Consider the following 19,701-nt stretch of genomic DNA (forward strand, 5'->3'; position numbering starts at 1 on the left):
CATTTTTGTGGCTGGCTGAATAATCATTTATTTTTCTTTGGAAAGACATGGTAGATGGGTCATTTTTTCCCCCCAGATGGAACAATCTGATAGCCATTTTCAGGCTGCTTCAGAGATTACAAGGTGAGGTAATAGCATGGGGCAAATCCTCATCCTGTGTGGCATCTGAGGGTTCCCATGTGTTTTGATGAGATGAGGATTTAAAAACATATTACATGGAGGTTGGGTGTTAAGGATTTCAGCATGTCTCTGATTACAGTTGAAGCTCTTTAAATATATGTAAGAAGATGAGATCAGAATTGTGAGATTATTTGCTGATGGTTCCTTAGAAAAAATTGTAACAAAGTAGATAGAGTGCTGGGTTTCAAGTCAGGAGAACTTGCATTCTAATCTTACCTGAGATACATATATACTGTCTGTGAGATCACTGGCAGGCCGTTTCTCTTCTGTACAAGGCAACTTTGTAAGATTATTATTTAAAAGTAAGTTGCTCCTTTTACTAGAAGTTTCATGTGCCCAGAACAAAGTAGCCACTTATAAATGTTTCTTGTTTGATATAATCATAGTTCTAGATATTCCAGTACTAAAAAAAGTAAGGAAGTTGAGCTTGGAGCTAAAAATATCTTGATCTAGATCTTGCCTAGGATACTTATTAGATGTGTGATCCTGAGCATCTCTCAGCCCTGGACATTTTCTCTGACTGTCCCTCATGCCTGGAATGCTTTCTCTCTTCCAATGTACCTACTAATCTCCTTGGGTTCCTTTAAGTCCCACCTAAAATCCCTTCTTCTAATGAAAGTCTTCTCCATTCAGTCTGAATTCTAATGACTTCTTTCAAGACCTTTGCAATAAATTGATAGGTTGACATAAACATCACTTCTTTTTCTGGTGGTGTTAGCAAAGTCTCATACTCAATGGGAATTATTTATATGTAACCATATTTTGTAAGAGTCTGTGCTAATTTGTTTTTTTCTTTTCTTTTTATTAAAGCTTTTTATTTTCAAAACACATGCATGGATACTTTTTCAACATTGATCCTTGCATAACCTTGTGTTCCAATTTTTTCTCTCCTTTCCCCTACTTCCTCCCCTAGATGGCAAGCAATCCAATATATATTAAAATATATGTTAAATCCAATATATGTAAACATATCTATCTATCTATCTATTTATTTATTTTTGCTGAGGCAGTTGGGGTTAAGTGGGGGACTCTGGTCCTCCTGACTTTAAGGCTGGTGCTCTATCCACTGCGCCACCTAGGCGCCCCATGTAAACATATTTATACAATTATTTTGCTAGTGCTAATTCTTTTTAAAAATTTTTTTATTTTTATTAAAGTTTTTTATTTACAAAGCATATGCATGGGTAATTTTTCCAGCATTGATCCTTGTATAACCTTTTGTTCCAAATTTTCCCCTCCTTCTCTCCATTCCCTCTCCTACCTGGCAGGTAGTTTAATACATGCTAAATATTGTTGAAATATATTTTAGATCCAATATACATAATACATATTTATATATTATCTTCCTTTCATATACTTTAGTATATCTTCTTTCAGATTTGTTTCTTTGTTTAATCATCCCTCTTCCTAGATAAAGAAGAAAAAATATGTTCAATTAAATCTTCTTTCAGAGGAAAATATTCAAAGTATCTCTTGACTTTGTTTAACTTTTACAAAGTAATTTCTGTTATTTGTTTTTGAAGAGGACCAGTTACATCATGGTGGGGGGTATCTTAACTTAAGCAAGGCAGAATTGTACAAAATCATCATCCTCATTCTCTTCCTAAGCCATCAATGTCCAATGGTAGGACAAGAGTCAGGTTGACTGGTGATGGCTCGGAATGTAATGCATGACCTTGGTTTCTTTGATGTCTGATTCTAAGCTCTTCTTAGGCTCTGTTTCAACCATCTTCATGGTTGTTGGAAGAAATTGTTCTCACCCACCCATATTATAGGAGGAAGTTTTCAAATACTTATGTTGATATTTCCTTTATTCACTAATGGGCTGACAGTTGTGAGACCTCAACCTGGTTTAGCTCATCTGCTGAGATAGCTTTACCAGAATGTGGCCATGGCATATCCTACAGGTTTACAAAGTAATATTTACTGACATAGCAAAAACGGAGGCAGCTAAGTGACACAGTGGCTAGAGTACCAGCCCTGGAGTCAAGAAGATTCATCTCCCTGAGTTTAAATCCAGATTCAGAAACTTACTAGCTGTGTGACCTCATTGTGCAAATCACTTAGCCCTGTGTGCCTCAGTTTCCTCATCTGTAGAATGTGCTGGAGAAGGAAATGGCAAACTACTTGTATCTTTGCCAAGAAAACCCCAAATCGGGTCATGAAGAGTCAGACATAAAAAAAAATTACTGAACAACAGCAACAACAACAAAATAGAAAAAACTGGGCCACACTTCTTCCTTTACCACTCATTCTTGGGGAGAATGAGCTCAGACAGAAAGTCATTTCTACTTAACATTCACCTTATAAAGTTTACTTTCAAATTTGACAAAGCTGATACCTGGATTACTATTGCTTCCTTTGGCTTAACTGACCCATTTCTATCTGGGTTATACTGTGCTCCTCATGTGCTAGACTATCCACAAAATCTGGCATAGATGCCATCTTCTGCCTCTCCCTCTGGCATTTCTGAATCCTGACATTTAGAACCCTTAACTTACATCTACTCCATCATGTAAGAGCAGAAAATTACAAATACAAAGAGCTAAGAAACAAAGGTCCATATTCATGAGTCACATTTTAGTCTGGGTAAGGAGGCCTCTATTGCTACCACTATTATTTTCAGAAATTAACTGGACCATTTTCTCTTGGCTTTGTAGTGGCTTCATGGTAGCTGCAAGTGAGAGAGAAGCTCTTATCCAGTGGAATCTAAGTGTGTCCTCCTTGCTTGCCATTGGAGAAGGAAAAAAGTTAAATAGCTAATATCAATGTCATTGTGCCACATGCTGTCTGGAGATTATAATCATCTTCTTCAACTATTGAAGAGTCCTTATGTGGGATAAACTATATGTACAAGGTATATACTTTAGATATGTTGTAACTAGCTGTATGGCCTTAATATTATGGAATCCTTCTGTAACTTGTAATCAGTCCATTAATATAGGAGCTTTGATCTCATAGACTTCTTGAATTCTCACCTGTTCTATTTCAGTCCCTGAAGTCCCTGAAGAACCTAACTACCCTAATGCTTGTAGCTATTTAGTGGCCCATTCAGCTCTGTTCAATTTAATATTCTTTCTAGAGCTCTTCCACACCTAGAATCACCCACTCTTCTCCATTGGATTTGGCCACCTGTAGCCAAACTGTCATAGAATTCTAGTACTGCCTCTTATTACTGTTCAATTGTGTCTGAATCTTTATTATCTTATATAGGATTTTCTTGACAAAGATACTGGAGATACTGGAGCCATTTTCGTCTTAATCCAGTGGATTAAGGCAAACAGAAGTTAAATGACTTGCCCATCTACATAGCTATTAAGTGTCATAGGCCAGATTTGAATTTGGTTCTGATTCCAGTCCCAGTGCTTTATTCACTGAGCCATGTAACCACCTATAACTATAAAATATAAAGCCTTGGGCAAATATTGTAAAACATGCCCACAGTATTATTGGGGAAGTTACTACAAACTGGAGAGCATTTCAAGTAGGGTTCAAAAGCTAGGAGAGGGAGGTAGGACATTAATAGCTTCCTATTTCAAATTAATTATTCTTACTAATTGGGTGGCAAGCACAGTTGTTTGCTGCTTCTGAAGGATTGAAAGTACTGTCAAAGCTCTGGAAATTTCTATGCTCTCAGGCAAAGTCCCAATCTGCTAGCTTTAGTCATAGCTCTTTCCTTTTATATTCAGCCCTAGGCTTTCAATTTGAGTGCTTGATAATCTCTAAGGCATTAGCTATCACTTCACCCCACTCCTACTTTTATATGAAGTCATGATTTGGAAGAATCTGTGAAAATATTAGATGGGGCCATCCTTGTATCTTGTGTAGTTGTAGAAGGCAATACTACATACAACCTGTGGGTGGTAGCTACAGGGAGGCCAATCGTGACTCAATGTAGGGGAGACAAAAACATTTCAGGCTAACTTTAATTGCAATGGGATTCTGCCTAAGGTGCGAAAATCCTAGTCAGTAGTAGTTGCCAAGTAGAAACTAAATGTTGTAGAGAATGTTCTTTATTGGGTGGGAGTTTGGATTAAATGATCTTGAAAGTTGTTTTCAACTTCAAGATTTGGTGATTATATCAGTCATAAATTCTGATGTCATTGGACCTGCATGGAAATGTTGATGAGTGGAAGGCATAATTATCCAGTGGAAAAAGAGAGTGACTCCATTCCAAATCCTGCAAAATGAAAGCTTGAACAAAATTTACCAGTGCTTTAAAAAATCTGAATTATTAGATAAATTAATAAAAAGCTTAAAGTAATTTTGAGTTCCATCTGTTATAATAAAACTAATGTCACAGGTTTTTTGTGTGTCAATGAAAAAGCTGTTTTTGTGGCTTTAGTAATTCTAGGGATTAATACTTTGCATATTACTAGCTCTAGTAAGTTCCTATTGAGTGAGAAACATGAATTTTTAATAGAATTTGCATATCCTTTAATAATTTTCCATATTTTCCAGGTGACCTTTTTCCATCTCCTACTTCTGTTTCTTTCACCTGAAACCTCTTTTTTCTCTGTCTTATGGAATTCCTAATTCCATATGTGGGCTTAGGATGCAAAATAAGGCATACATTTTCACACATGGCCAATTTGGAAATTTGCTTTACTTGATTACACTCATTTGATACAAGGGTTTTCTTTCTCCTTTTCTTTTTATTCAGTTGGGAAAGAGAGTGGGAAAGAAAAATAAATATTTATTAGTGATAAAAATAAAATGGTGTTGAACAAAAAGGAAAAAAAATATAGCCTCACTTTGTGTGTTATTAAGAATCAAGTTTAAGCCATGGCATATATATACCTTATACCTTTTATAGGTAGGCATTTATTTATTTGTGAGTTTATCAGGGAAAACCAAGCAGTTCACAACAGTAGTCAGCAGAAGCAGTAGCAGGAATAGTTTAGTGGGAGCCACAAATCCTAGACAATCTTAGTTTCAGAGTAGGTATATAGGACAAGAGACAGGTTTCAGTGACTTGTAGAGAGTGTGACACATTTGTGTTTTTGCCAAGGATGAGCTACAATTATTTTACAGTTAATGCAATCTTATGCCTTCTGTGTACCAAACTCTGAGGACTAGTTGTCCTTTTTGAAGACATCCCCACTTTTCACTCAAGGGTATCCTGTCATATTAGTAGAAAGACATCTCCTCAACTAAGTCACATGACTAGCATTGGTACCCATCATGCTGAAGCCTAATGCTTTGGCTGGAACCAAATCAGGGAGGAGTGAGCTCATAGCTTCTGAATTCTGGCTCTGTTTCAAGCAGCCGAAAGGTAATAACTGGGTGTCAATTGATGACTCATGATGTAACCAAGGATGGCTAAGTAGGCAGATTCTTCCTACCAGATCATTCCTTCTCATTTTACAGAAAAGACTCAGAGAGAAGTTATATGTACTAAAGGGATTGAAGTAATTCAGAAAAAGGGGGTCATTTTGTGAAGAAAAAGGGAGATTTGGATCATATAATAATGGTTCACTTTTATAAAGCACTTTAAGATTTATGACACTTTTTAAATGCATTTTCTCATGTGATCCTAAAAGCAACCCTGAGAGGGATGTTATTATTCCCATTTTAGAGTTTAGGGTACTCGACTGTTTTTTTTTCCTTCTTACCTTTCACTATTTATATCCCTAGCGCATTATCTGGCAGATAGTAATCACTTAATACATACATTCTCTCTCTCTCTCTCTCTCTCTCTGTCTTTCTTTGTCTCTCTCTTCCTCTCTGTCTCTATCTCTGTCTCTCTCTTCCTCCTCTCTTTCTCTCTGTCTGTTTCTGTCTGTCTCTCTTTGTGTGTCTCTCTGAGTTTGTCTATGTGTCTGTCCATCTATCTCTATTGCTTTCTTTTTGTCTGACTGCCTGTTTGTCTATGAAACTTGAGCTTTAAAAAAGTGACTTGCTCAGCATCACATAGCAAATTAAGCTTCTGAGGCGGGATTGAATCCTGTTCTTTTTTCCAGAGATATGCTCATAATTCCAGAATATGACAGACATAGTTGGCTTTCTGGTTCTAGTTCACTCCATTACTAAAAATACTTTGAATACCCAGTGGGAGCTCAGATATCCAAGATGTATTTGGTTTTAATGTTTTTATTTAAGATGAATCTTAACTAGATGTTCTTTACCTTGAAAGGTAGTTTTATGCTTTAGTTATTATCTTATTGTAGTTTGACAATTAACAAGAATGTATTGGGAAGTCTATCGTTATGCTTTGGAAGAAGATAATGAAGGAAGCCCCAATTTTCTGGTTGCTTTGTTACCACTGTTTGAGCCTCCTCCTGTAAACTATCCTTGGTTTTTCCACCTGAATGTGCCAACCCTTTAAGTAATTCATTTGTGTGATTTGGAATCTTAAATCTCTTTTTGATGTTTAATCTCCATGGGATAGGCCAATTATAGAAATAATTGTTTGCAACACAGTGGTTTTGCAGACTGCATTTTTTTTTTCCAAAGCTGATTCTTCCATCAAAGCATGATTCATAGTTGTTGTGGAATGATCTCCAAATTTGGAGTCTGGAAGCCTTGATTCAAATCTTGGTTTTGCCTCACTTTCATGAGCAGTCTAAGGGGGACTCCTTTTGCCTTATGGGCTTTAAGTTGTAAAATGAAGAAAGTGAAGTAGATGGTGTTTAAGACCCTTCCAGTTAGGCAATAAACATTAGCAAGTGCCTACTATAAATCAGGTATTGTCCTAAGCCCAGGGTACTACAGTATTGTTATTTTTCCCATTTTGCAAATTAATAAAAGATTATTGTGAAATATTATGTGCCTTGGTATGGTCCTATAGCTAGTGAATGATAGAGGGAGGATTTGAACCTAGGTCTTGTTTGTTTAAGCATCCCAAACTATTAGTCAATAAAAATTTAAGTGCTTCCTATGTGCTAAGCATTGTGCTAAGTGCTAGAGATACAAACATGGGGAGGAAAGGTCTTTGTTCTCAAAGAGTTTACAATCTAAAGTGGAAGAAAAAATACAAAAGGGTAGCTAAAAAGTGGGGGGACAAAGAATAAGGCTGTGGTGAAGTCAAAGGAGAACAACAGGATAGAAAATGAAGAAATGACTATCTTAAGGGGCCCCTTCTTTAATAAATGATTTTAAAATTAATTGCTTAGACACACATACACACAAACCTATTATTATATATATTCACAAAACTTCACAATATAATTACATTATACATATATATTACATATTTATACATATATAATTATATTGTACACACATATAAGATTGTAATGTATGTAAATGGACACATAACCATATGCATTGGAATATAATTAGATTATATATATACACATACATAATACATACATATATATATATATATATATATATATATATATATATATATATATATATATATATATTATTGATTATACAGTGTCCCAAAAGTCTTGGTACAGTTTAAAGCTTAAAGCTGCACTAAGACTTTAGGATGTGCTATATTATGTAACATGACCCATGCTCCTGGCAGTTGAATTCAAGTTTTGTAAGCTTTTTCTCAGAATGTGTTACTGCCATTTTATAGTGGTATTTAAGAATAGGACCTCTTCAGTTTTCTCAGTGCTTGGTTCTAAACATTTTGGTACTTCTTATGACATAAAGCCTGTGCTCTCATCACTCTTCCCTTTTTTCATGTTCTTGTAGTTCTTCCCATTAGAGCAGCCAGTGGTAGAGTGAGAGCAGCTAGGTGCTACAGTGGATAGCTTGTCAGGACTGGAGTTAAGAAGACTTGAGTTCAAATTTGATCTCAGATACTACCTGTGTGACCCTGGGCACAGGGTCATTTAACTATTAGCCTCAGTTTTCTCTCTGTCAAATGAGCTAGAGAAGGAAATGACAAATCATTTCCATAACTGTGCCAAGAAAATTCCAAAGATTTAGCCACAATTGAACAAATGTTTATTTATTTTGTTAAACATTTCCAAATTACCTTTTTATCTGACTTGAGCAGCACTTGGGGGTTATGCAGAGTGCATATGAAACCTCTCATGTTTGGTCTCCTTTTTTTTTTTTTTTTTTTTTTAATTTTTTATTTTATTTTATAATTATAACATTTTTTGACAGTACATATGCATGGGTAATTTTTTACAACATTATCCCTTGCACTTACTTCTATTCAGATTTTTTCCCTTCCTCCCCCAACCCCCTCCCCCAGATGGCAAGCAGTCTTATATATGTTAAATATATTACAGTATAATTTAGATACAATATATGTGTGTAGAACCGAATTTTTTGTTGCACAGGAAGAATTGGATTCAGAAGGTAAAAATAAGTTTACATTCATTTCCCAGTGTTCCTTTTCTGGATGTAGCTGGTTCTGTCCATCATTAATCAATTGGAATTGGATTAGTTCTTCTCTATGTTGAAGAAATCCACTTCCATCAGCATACATCCTCGTACAGTATCATTGTTGAAGTGTATAATGATCTTCTGGTTCTGCTCGTTTCACTCAGCATCAGTTGATGTAAGTCTCTCCAAGCCTCTCTGTATTTCTCCTGTTGGTCATTTCTTATAGAACAATAATATTCCATAACATTCATATACCATAGTTTACCCAACCATTCTCCAATTGATGGACATCCATTCATCTTCCAGCTTCTAGCCACTATGAAAAGGGCTGCCACAAACATTTTGGCACATACAGGTCCCTTTCCCTTCTTTAGTAGTTCCTTGGGGTATAAGCCCAGTAGTAGTATGGCTGGGTCAAAGGGTATGCACATTTTGATAACTTTTTGGGCATAATTCCAGATTGCTCTCCAGAATGGTTGGATTCTTTCACAACTCCACCAACAATGCATCAGTGTCCCAGTTTTCCCACAGCCCCTCCAACATTCATCGTTATTTGTTCCTGTCATCTTAGCCAATCTGACAGGTGTGTAATGATATCTCAGAGTTGTCTTAATTTGCATTTCTCTGATCAATAGTGATTTGGAACACTCTTTCATATGAGTGGAAATAGTTTTAATTTCATCATCTGAAAATTGTCTGTTCATATCCTTTGAGTTTGGTCTCCTTTTGATGCAGTCATTCCAAGACTTGTTCAAGACTGACATAGGTACAGAATTTTGAAACTTCAAAGTTCTCTATAAATGTTAGCTATTAATATTGAGGATTTCCTTTTCAGATTTATCAATGTATTAATATTTATAAAGCATTTAGTACAGTGCCTGGCACATAGTAGGTACTTAAAAGCTTATTCTATTCTATTCCATTTTAAGTATTTCATAAAAAAGGACATAGCGGATGCTTTTCCATTATGTGGGAAATTTACTGGCATGTAATTAAGAAAGCAGCAATTGTCCAATAGAAGTAATGGACAACAGCAACAGTGAACTTGCAGATGGTTTAAGCAGTCACTTGTATGAATCAATTGTCTAGGACCTCAGACTTCTGTCCCCTTTCTAGAAGAAAAATGAGTAAGAACTTATAGTAGTCAGGTTCAGAGGACTCCAGTTCTGAGAGAAGTGGAGCTATCTTTAATGAAAGAGAGCCTTCACCCCAGGAAATGTCACTCACCTACACTTGAACAGAGCAGAGCATGAACCCAGTTCATATGTGGCTTTTGGTGGATGAAGGAGACTATTATTGGAGTTTTCAAAGCTATCTCAGCCCTTTCAGACCAGAAAGAGTTGCTGAACATCCAGAGCTGTCTGAGACAAAAGGTTTTAGATGCTTCCCATCAAAACATTGCTCTCCCTGAGTACTTATCAACCACAAATGGGTATAATATCTGGTAATAGTCCTTTCCTCCTCTGGTGCCGAACCAAACCAATATTCGGCAGCTTCTTCTTCCTCTGCTTGTTTGCTGATGCCTGAAATTCCACTTCTAGAGAGTCCTTTTATAGTTTAAGATTTTTGATTTCTTGTAAGTACCCATTTGGATGAAAGCTTATCATCATTTATAATTTTTTTCTATGACCACATCAATGATTAGATTGATGATTAGATTGGTTAGGGGAGAGATAGCAAGAATGTTCATCTCTTGGATGTCAGAGGATCATATTATTGTGATGTTTCCTGTTAGGTAGGGGACACTGATAAAACAGAAGTCAAGTTTCTCCTTTTCATAATTGTTGAGAAGATGAGTATCCATATGAGAGAAAGAAGTGGTTGGCTGGAGTTGGATTAAAGAAAAAAAAGGAAGGAAATGAGTTTTTTTTGGTCTGACAAACATTTTCACTTGAATTTTTTTTTTTGGGGGGGCATCATTCTCATTTCCATATATGGATATTTGGATATATTTGAATCTCTACATCTATACTTATTTATTGTTGTTCAGCTGGATCTGATTCTTAGTGACCTCATTTGGGATTTTCTTGTCAGAGGTACTGGAGCAGTTTGCCATTTCCTTCTCCAGTTTATTTTACAGATGAGGAAACTGAGGCAAACAGGGTTAAGTGACTTGCCCAGAGTTACACAGCTAGGAAGTATCTGGGGTGAGATTTGAACTCAGGACAGTGAGTCTTCTTGGCTCCGTACCTGGCACACTATCCACTGAGCTACCTCGTTGCCCAGTTCTATACTTATATCTAAACCTATATCTGTATAACTATATCTATAGTTATATCTAAATCTATCTCCTTTTTCTCCAAGGAGTGTGCTGTAGTCAGCTCTTATTTGTTTCAGAAAACTGATTGTTAAAATGTTCAGTTTGTGTATTTGCATCTTGAATAGTGGCAAATACTACAAATATCTATTTGATTATTTTTATTTTGATTGTCTAGATTTTGTTGATTGTCTAGAAAGTAATGGAGCAAATGTTAACAATTGAGATTAAGTTTAAAAGTTTGTTATGTGAACAATTTTTTTCAATCAATTATTAAACATTTATTGGAACATCCTTCTTTCCACTATCCCTCCCCAGAATACTATTCTTTGTGAGAAACTATAAAAAAAGGAGAACAGTTCAACAACTAATACCAGTGAAGTCTAACAATATATATGCTGTGTTCCATATTCGTGTCCCCCATCTCTGCAAAGAAGGGAGAGAGATGCATTTACTCTGATCTTCTCTCCCCATTGCTTATAGTCTCTTCCCATTGCTTATAGCTCTTTTACTTGGTATCAAATATTTTATTTTATAGTTTCTTGGATTATTTGCTAATTCTTCTGTGTTTTAGTTTGCTCCTATAACTAAGACGGCAGGGGACATCTCTTACAGACATTTTCTATCTTCCATAGTGCTCTTAGTATGAAGCCTGGACACTGATGCTCAATAAAGACTGACTGACTTGCTGTATTTCTTTTGTTTGCCTCTAGAAACTAAGCAATCAACTTGGGGTTCAGGGATGGGAAAGTCTAATTTTAAGTAGACAGATAATTTTCTATGTGATCTTAAGAAAAACAGAATTGTTTTGCTTCTATATAAAATAAACACATTTCTTGCATGGGAGAACTAATAATAGGGCAAATACCATGCTAAAAATGCTAATCTTGATGCTACTATGATTGACTATAATTGACAGCTTAATTCAGGAATGAGAGATATCCAAGATTCAAGATGGATGCCTATCAGATGGATAGATTGCCTTAGAGACAGGAAGAACTGTGTTCAAATCAAACATACTAGTTGAATGATCCTGGACAAGTTTCTTAACTTTTCAGCAGTACTCACTCTGCCTATTTCCAACATGCCAAGTTGTAGATTAGATGCTGATCTGTACTGGTAGAGGGAATTTCCTGCTGGGAATTACCCTTACCAATGAAATCATGAGTTATTTCTCCACCCCCAAACATGTACATATCAGCAATACAAGTTTAATGAACTTGCAAAAAAAGTAAGTTTATTGAAGCACAGAAACAATTTGATTTAAGTTGTCATTTCTATTTTGACAGGATCAATCTAATAAGAAAGGAGAAAGAAGCAGAAACTTTGATGAGGCATTCATCCACTGGGGATCCAAAACAAGTTCCTTGGGCTCTTCAGGATTCTGGATTGGTCCTAAGAGATTTCTTCATTTGTGACTTTCTGTTTGTTTCACTGAAAGGCACTGTTGATCCTAAAACTTGTTTATTTGACCTTGACCTCAGAAACATTACTGACTTGAGATGAGACAACTTTGCCATTCACGACCTCCTCTACAATAGTTTTAGTTACCCTGGTTTTGTTTGAATCTGAAAAAGGAAAACAAAAAAGAAATAACGAGCAGGTCAGAATTTGGAAATTCAGTACCAAAAAATAAATCACAAAAAATGTAAATCTGGATATGGATTCAATTTAGTTCCATGGGAAATCTTGAGTCCAGAAACCTAATGATGACATTTCCCTCCTCTCAATAGGGGGGGTAGTGGGCTGTAGCTGTAAAATACTACATGTGCTGTCTGAAGGATATGTCAGTTTATTTTGCTTAGAAAAAAAATCCCTAAACAAATGACTTCCTTCCTTCCTTCCTTCCTTCCTTCCTTCCTTCCTTCCTTCCTTCCTTCCTTCCTTCCTTCCTTCCTTCCTTCCTTCCTTCCTTCCTTCCTTCCTTTCTTCCCTCTCTCCCTTCCTTCCTTCTCTCCTTCTTTCTTTTTTTTTTTCCTCTTCTTTTCTTTCAATGTGAGAAGGGCTAGTCAGGATCAAATCATATTGGGAAATTAGTGTTTTTTAAAAGAATTATTAAACCATTTATTAAATGTGAAATTTTAAACTATGGCAATTGTTTAAAGCAAATATTAACGTTTTCCCCATCCTGGACCCCTAGGGCAGTCAGGTAAAGCCTACAGATCCCTTTGCAGAGTAAATGTTATTAAATAATTAAGGGAAAAGCTAAATTTCAGTGAGAGGTTAATGGAAATAAAGCTCTCTCTCTCTCTTTCTCTCTCTCTCTCTCTCTCTCTCTCTCTCTCTCTCTCTCTCTCTCTCTCTCTCTCTCTCTGTCTCTCTCTCTCTGTCTCTCTCTCTCTTTGTATGTGTGATTAACAGCTCTTTGGAAATCTGTCCATAGATCCCTTGTCTGTGGACTCCAAGTTAAGAATTCCTGGCTTACTGTGTTGTGAGTTTTTTTGGGGGGGGAGGGGAGCATAACACACCATAAATATTTATTGTTTCTAAATTGCATACAAATTAACAAAATTGCAATAAAAACATTTTACTCTAATTACCTTTTCCTTGTCCTGAAGAACTTCCACATCTTGAGTCACCGCCAGATGTTGAGCCCCTGTTGCCTGATTTCCAAGAATTTGATCCTCCAGAACGGGAATCACTGGAGAAAAATTTCAGGATAAGTTCCTTCCCTTTTAAAAATAGTCTTTATATAATGCAGATTCTACTTGTAGAACAGGGGAAAAGAGAACCAAAGTCTATATAAGTACATGAATTTAGAGGTAGGAGGGATATCAAGGGGCTTTTTAAAAGCTAATCCATTTTAAACTAAGTTGTATAGAGAAAAAGTGATTTGGTGGAGATTCCTTGCTGATCACTTCTTTTTAAGTTTCTGTGTGTCTGTCTCTTTATTATACCATTTGGGGCTTTCTTGCCATTTTTTTTTCTCCATCTCAATTTACAGATGAGGAAACAGAGACAAACAGGATATAATGAGTCCATAAGTCACACAGCTAGGAAGAGTCTGAAGCTATATTTGAATTCAGGTCCTCCTGACTCTAGGCTGGCACTTTATCCACTCTGCCGCCACCCTGCGGGATGGAGATCATATAGATCTCAAATGGCAGAGATTTGAACTCAGGAACTTTAACACACTCTTTTCACAATATAATGGAGGAAGGGGATATATACATGGGACACAAAACAATTTTCTTTGCCTGCCTTTTGTGTAGAATATAGCTCTTAATCTATAATACATCCTTCCTTCCTTTTTTTTTTTTTTTTTTTTTTTTTTTTTTTTTTTTTAATTGTTTATAAGAGAATTTCATGAACGGATACTCTTCTTCTACCCTAGGCTTTTTGCTCACCCGCCCTCTCCGTCAAGCAGGCGGCGGTAAGTCTCAATCTCCATCTCCAGGCGGATCTTGACGTTCAACAGCTGTTCGTATTCTGCGTTCTGACACTCCATCTCTCCTCTGATCTCGCAGATTTGTTGCTCCAGACTGCTGATCTGCATCTGCAGCTGGGAGAGCTGGGCCACGTAGTCCGCTTCGGTGTCAGCCAGTGTGCCTTCCAGAGAGCTTTTCTGCCACAAAAAGCACAGCCAAGGTGAATAAAAAGCAACATGAGAAAAAGGGCTGGTTCCCGGAACTCACTTCATTCTCTACCATCGAGCATCTGCAGCGTTTTCTACATCATTAAATCGTGGTCTCAGAACTGCTTGCAGCGCACCGGGAAGTTAGGTGACTTGGTTAGGGTCACACAGCTGATACATGCCAGATCACAAATTCTATCAGTCATTGTAACGTCTTTACCTTCTGCCGTGCCCAGTGGCAGTTATTTCTTGTTGAAATTTTTATGGAATTCTATAAAACAAACACCGGAGTGCCTAATATGCAGGCGACACTGCTGGTCGCTGGGGGATGCTGGAGATTCAAAGATGAAACTGAATTAATCCCTGGCCTCAAAGAATTTACATTTTGCTAGGAGTGGAAGCAATATATACACATCTAAATAAATACAAAATTTATACAATGTAGGGAGACAGGGGGAAAGAAGGAAATAAGCATTTATACAATGCCTACAATATGCCAAGCACTGTTCTAAGTGCATTTATTTAATTTCATTTGATCCTTATGAAAATCCTTCCAGATAAGAAATATTATTATCCTCCTTTTAGAGTTGATACACAAAGAGAAACAGAGGTTACTATCATTATTATTATTATAAATAATACCATTTATTAAAGCTAACCTTTAAATAGTGCCTGAAGGATAGCTAGAGTCACCTTTCTGTGTTCAAACTTGGGCTTGAAAACAAACTCTATGATCCTGGACAAATCACTTAACTCCTATTTGCCTTAATTCCTTATTTATAAAATGGGCACACTAGAGAAGAAAGTGCCATTCCAAGTCAACACAACAAGGGATTTGATGAGGTGGAAGGGAATAAGGGAGTGCATTCCATCCCTAGGAAAAGTCTTGGGCAGAAGGCTAGAGGCAAGAGATCAAGTGTTAAATTCTGGGAACAGAGAACAATACAATTTGAATATAGTATAGAATACATGAAAAGATATGATATGATGTTAGACTGGAAATGATTTTGAAGGGCTTGAAAAATCAGTTTGAGAATTTTCTTTTAGAGATGATAAGGTACTGTTGAAATTTTTAAAGTTACAGTTGGAGTAATAATGATAAGCCTATAGCATTGGCTGCATATTAAAAATTTAATGATAGATATAATTATATATAATATACAATTAATTATATATGTTACATAATATATAACAATATATGAATATAATTAGATTATCATATATACAAGATATAATATAATATATTTATTATAACAAATATATAGTACATCATATACTTGTATATGAAATACACAAATATATAAAATTTAAGTATAGTAATTGTTTTTACAGTTCTCCTGTATCTATAAGTTTCTTTTTGTACTACCTAGTAGAACTTTTTTTTTTTTTGCAAAGTGAAGATCATCAATACAAAAAATTGTGTTCTCACAAATTCTTCTTAGTTTGAAAACAACAACAGCAGCAAATATTTATTAAGCACCCACTATGTGCTAAGCACTGTGCTAAGTTTGCAAATATTACCTCATTTGAAAAGCCACTCAAGTACTCACCATAGCCAGTTGGGATTGAAGCTCAATTTCAAGGCCTTGAAGAGTTCGTTTCAGTTCTGTGATTTCATTCTTGGCTGAGCTGGCTGCCCCAGCATCGGTTGAGATTTGGGCTTGCAGGGAGGCACTCTGAAAATGAAAGTCAGGTAGAGAACTTGTTGGGGAAGCACTAAAAGTAGTTTGTTTGACTTATGATTTGGGATCCTTTTCCAAAGGGGTCACTTTACCTGCTTATTGAATTGCTCTTCAGCTTCTTTACGGTTTTGCTCAGCAAGGTCTTCATACTGTGCTCTCATGTCGTTCAGCAACTTAGTTAGGTCAGTGCCTGGGGCAGCGTTCATTTCCACTGTCACATCACCTCCAGAGGATCCCTGCATGCTCTTCATTTCCTAGCAGGAGAAAGGAAAAACCAGTAAGAGCAAGAGTGCAATAAATTACTCCTAAAATACAGTTGCTCATAGTGTCAAGATACTGAAAACTAGAGCAATGTAGTAGGTTAGTTCTTATATAGTCTTTGATAAGATGTTCAAAGAGCAATCAAGTGGATATTTTACTACTAAGCAAGCAAATTATTTTAGAAAAATTTTAAAAAGTTATAGTTGGTGTAATTCTGTGGATCATGTGTATACCTCCTCATGATTCTTCTTGAGATAAGCCAGTTCTTCAGTAAGGCTTTCAATCTGCATCTCCAGATCAGATCTGGCCATAGTCAGATCATCCAGGACCTTGCGGAGGCCATTGGTATCAGCCTCAACACTTTGTCTGAGATACAATTCATTTTCATATCTAAAAAGGGTTGTAGGAATACATTATTGTTAGCTATATTAGTTACTTTTTTGGGTAAAACAAAAATTTAATTTGAGTTAGCAATAGAAATAATAATATCTTATTTTTCTGTAATATTTTTCTTTTGAACTGGACCTATGATTTTATTAGTATAGAGAATTAGCTGGTGAGAAACTTCCTTCATCAGCATAGATTAACACCCATTCTGCATTTTTCAGTCTGGAGTTTTGGGGAATGGTAAGAAGTCAAATGACTTTCCCATAGTTATGCAGCCAGTATGTGTGACAGAGCATATATCTTCTATTCATTACATTTTGTCTCTTATGGCAACTAATACCTTATAAAATATTTTTGCATTATTGGTCACCTCTTAAAGAGTATCTTCCAATTTAAGTGAAATGCAAAAATAGATAGTAGAGTAAAATTCTATCTTTAAGGCTTTCTATGAAAGAAGTATTCTAGACTTAAATTTCTTTAGATTTTTTTCTTCTCAATAAGAGGCATGAAAATGTATTTCTTTCATGAATATGAAGTTATTTCCATAGAAATATTTTCTCTCATAATATTTCTTTTCAATGTGATTTTTAAAATTGATGTTTTGTTTATGCTCAGGAATTATAATGCTAAAAAACATTTTTCCATAGCAAAACAGAGTATGTTTAATTTTAATTCTCTAATAACACTTAGTTGGAAAGATTTAGTTTTTCTTACTTCAGTCTGAAGTCATCAGCAGCCAGTCGGGCATTGTCAATCTGTAGGACAATCCCTGCATTCTCAATAGTGGCAGCAATGATCTAGAAAATAGGAAAGAGTATAAGAGAATGAGTCAGTTAAAGAAATGTTACAATCAGAGATAGATAGACCGATCATATTCTAGCTTTTGCCACTGTTTTCTCAGAATTAAGTTGGTATCAGAATGTAGTTGATAATAGTAGCAGTAACTACACTACAATTATATCTTTTATGGCCTATGTATTTTAAGATTATAGGTTTATAGCCAGAAGATATTTTAAAGGTCATCCATTATTGTATTGAACTTATTTGCCAATAAGAAATAACTCTGGGAAATGTAGGGAGAGAGATCAATTTCAAAGGTGTTGGTAGTATAACATATTTCATCTTTCCTCAATGATGGTATTTGTATCTAATCCAGACTGTCACTGCTCATCGATTCATATAGAAAATAGTGCAAAATAATTGCACTTCCCCTGAACTGCTTTATCTTTTCTCTTAGTTTTCATTGTAGAATTGACTAAAATTGATGCTTGATGATAAATCTTGGGAAAACTATTGTAAAGAGACTCCCCCACATTCATGTACTCTTGCTAAGATCCAGTCTTGATTTCAGGATGTCACAGAAGTTATTACATCACAGAAACAATGTTATTCTGCTAGAGGGGATCATAGAATAACTCTGTTGGTCCAGGGTCATCAATCTGAAATGTACATTTTTTATCAGCATAACTGGTCATAGTTTAAGTTCCACTAATAGACAAAAAGCAAGTCATTGAAGAATAATGAACACAAGATGAATAGGTTAGTATTCAGGCTTCTTATCTCTTGGGAATCTAAATGGTCTGCCACAGCCATTTTGTAAGTGATTCTAATTAATTAATTCTAATTAATTTTAAATTTTCACATCAGTATATTATCTGAATAAAGCCTGGCCCTCATATATAAAATAACATGAAATACTCCAGTGAATGCCTACTTACCTGATTCTTCAGATCTTCAATGATTGGATAAAAGTGGCTGTAGTCTTTCCCAGATCCAGAATCTTTAGCTCCAGGTCCAAATTTATCATACCACTCCTTGATCTTGATCTCTAGGTCAGTGTTGGCTTCCTCCAGAGCACGAACCTTGTCCAGGTAGCTAGCCAGGCGGTCATTGAGGTTCTGCATGGTTTGCTTCTCACTCCCAGAGAGAAGGCCCCCATCACTAGCACCGAAACCTCCCCCGCCAGCACCCCCACCAACACCACCGCCATAACTGTAAAAGCCTCCACTGGACCCACCACCAAAGCCACCACCAAAGCCAGCACCGGAGCTTGAGCCACTTCCATAGCCTCCCACTACTGAGCTACTACTGAACCCACCTCCAAAGCCTCCTCCAAACCCACTGCTTCCACCCAGTCCACAGCTGCTGGAGCCTCCGAAGCCCCGAGCAGAGCCACCCCCCAAGCCACATCTGCTGCTACTGCTGAAGCTACTTCCACCACCAGACACTCTGCCACAGCTACTCCCTCCAGCTCTGGAAGAAACCCTAGAGAGACAAGACATGTTGCTCTGGTCAATATTTCTCTTGCCCAAATGTAAGAGAAGAGTACAAGTAAAAAAGTGCACGGATGGAGGCGGCTTTGGGGCCTTTATATACAAAGTTTTTGGGTGTTTCTTTTCTGTGTCATATTTTAATCCCAGTTGCCTTTTTCTAATCCATAATTAGATAATTTCTTTTTCAACAAACCAACTTTACTGGCTCCTTTTTCTGAAGCTAGGTCAGGGCCTAAGGGTGTTTGCTGTATCAGGAAGGAGAGAGGGTGGAGCAAAGGCAAATTTTTCAGTATTATACTTTTAATCATTCTGAAATTCTGATGACCATCCATTTTTCTTAAATCTAATGATTTTAATTTGTTTTATCATTTCCCAACTTCTTAAATAATCTTCAGAAGAGAAAATTAAAAGCCGTTAGTATGAGAATGATTTTCAAATGAGAAAAAATTTTGAATCTATCTTATTTTCCTATTAAATATTACCAATGTCATTATAAATTTTACAAATAATGAAATGTCCCTTAATAATGTGAATTTAAATGTTTTTCCTTGACTAAAATCTGTAAAGGCGTTGTTGTTTCTGCATTTGCAGTCATTTCAAATATGTCAAAGAATAAAGCTCTCCCCTGGCAACTCTTTTTCATGATATCATAATTTTCATAGTTACTAAAGATAGAAATCTTCCTCCAGTCCTTTTTATCTCTTTTCGTCTTTCTCTTTCCTATTGTTGACGTGAATCTTTTCATTTGCCCAAGCATGCAGTTTCTTGTGCTCAAAAACCTACTTAAAAATA

At 36.2% G+C, this 19,701-nt stretch overlaps 1 protein-coding gene across 1 annotated transcript; it reads right to left on the reverse strand.

Annotated features, from left to right (window-relative positions):
* Positions 1 to 11,942: 11,942 nt before the first annotated feature.
* Positions 11,943 to 18,994, reverse strand: LOC141539142 (keratin, type I cytoskeletal 24-like). The gene is made up of 8 exons (XM_074261463.1): positions 18,355 to 18,994; positions 17,351 to 17,433; positions 16,483 to 16,639; positions 16,081 to 16,242; positions 15,857 to 15,982; positions 14,080 to 14,297; positions 13,273 to 13,373; positions 11,943 to 12,300 (listed from the first exon to the last, which is right to left on the reverse strand). The coding sequence occupies exons 1-8, from the start codon at positions 18,916 to 18,918 to the stop codon at positions 12,197 to 12,199; spliced, it is 1,515 nt and encodes a 504-aa protein (XP_074117564.1). The 5' UTR covers positions 18,919 to 18,994; the 3' UTR covers positions 11,943 to 12,196.
* Between the last annotated feature and the right edge of the window lie 707 nt (positions 18,995 to 19,701).

The sequence above is a fragment of the Sminthopsis crassicaudata genome, chromosome 4, assembly GCF_048593235.1.
Source record: "Sminthopsis crassicaudata isolate SCR6 chromosome 4, ASM4859323v1, whole genome shotgun sequence".
NCBI lineage: Eukaryota > Metazoa > Chordata > Mammalia > Dasyuromorphia > Dasyuridae > Sminthopsis > Sminthopsis crassicaudata.